Raw genomic sequence first — 1,331 nt, 5'->3', positions numbered from 1 at the left:
GAATCATAATTCCCATCACTACTCGGCTTTTCCAGAGGTTGAGATGATCATGATAATCCTCGGTTTTGATCACATCCGCTTCCAACTCGTCCAGCGATATCTCCTCTTCACTCTCCCTTCCTAGCTGTTGAAGGCTCACTTCCTTTGCCGATAGCATGGCCAGGAGTTCATGTAGACGATCGTAACTCACGTTATCCTTAAGTGTTTCCTCTTCAATAGTCCGCAGCAGCTTCGTCATTGATACTCGTACAATTCCACGTTTCTGTTTCAGTCTCTGTAAATGTTCCGCCATTTCGATCGGTTCTCCTCGTTAGCAAGCTCACTACAACTGTCCGTCGGCAAGTCCTCTTGCGTTTCTCGAGTTTTGGCACCAATATTCGGGATCTCGGACGAAGTAGTGAATGCAACGTAAATGACCAAGCACTCTTCTCTTTTCCATGAAGACAACGTTTTATTAACAGAATACGGTTCAATTCATTTTCAATACGAGCTAATTCTCTTTCTGCTAGCACTATATTCAACTAACAGCTTAGCCAACACTGCCACCTTGTGGTCTGGAGAAGTTATAGCAACTTAAAATTCATACCAAGAGTTATTTCAACTCATTCAATTATATTACAAATCAAATCTAAGAAATAAATGACAGAATTAAATTCTTAAAGATATTACACCGTTACCCACAATGCATTGTTTTATCATTAAAGCAGCTTACAGCCAGCATAGGGCCTGTTTTCTGGCAGTGCTTGCCTTGATAGGCGCCTTGCACCTGCCCCTTTCTTGCGATACTTTTGTGTACTTGGTGATCTCAAGCATACCTACTACTACCTCTTGATGACATCATCAATAGTCGCCAGTCATCTATGTTAGGGCATAGCTGCCAGTGCTCGTAAAATACATGACAGGATTAGTTTTATGTGTTTAAAAAGTAATGCTAAAACAGTCATTATTTATATTTAAATGTAAACTTATGGGCTTAAGAGCACACCCACATGAAGAAATGCATTTATCCTACGCACCACAAATGCGACGCAGATCACCCTCCTAGTAGAGAGATAGTCACTCCTAAGTCTTTATGGCTCCTCCTTAAAAAAAAAAAAACCCTTTTGGACATCACAACAGCTTCAAATGCCCCTACAATTGGAGTAATAGGGAGTAGCCAGAGGGGTAGGGAAGCAATTCAGATTCAGCCTGCATCTGCACTGAGCATCTAAGCTTTAGTCGCCCGTTCCAATGCTTACAAAATAGATACATTGAAACTGCCCTGCAAATAAGGTCTAGTTTCTTTATTAAATGACAACAGGAGGCCTTTTAATGGTCACTCGAGGAGCACA

General features: G+C 41.3%; 1 protein-coding gene across 1 annotated transcript in view; it reads right to left on the bottom strand.

Moving 5' to 3' along the window:
• Nucleotides 1–238, bottom strand: part of LOC112150770 (zinc finger CCHC domain-containing protein 7-like) — a 5,471-nt gene extending 5,233 nt beyond the window's left edge. The window contains exon 1 of the mRNA XM_036216333.1: nt 87–238. Within this exon, the coding sequence (XP_036072226.1) occupies nt 87–238 (152 nt within the window). The remainder of the gene's footprint in view (nt 1–86) is intronic.
• Between the last annotated feature and the right edge of the window lie 1,093 nt (nt 239–1,331).

The sequence above is a fragment of the Oryzias melastigma genome, linkage group LG17 (genome assembly GCF_002922805.2).
Source record: "Oryzias melastigma strain HK-1 linkage group LG17, ASM292280v2, whole genome shotgun sequence".
Lineage (NCBI taxonomy): Eukaryota > Metazoa > Chordata > Actinopteri > Beloniformes > Adrianichthyidae > Oryzias > Oryzias melastigma.
This window is presented reverse-complemented; position numbering and strand designations above follow the sequence as displayed.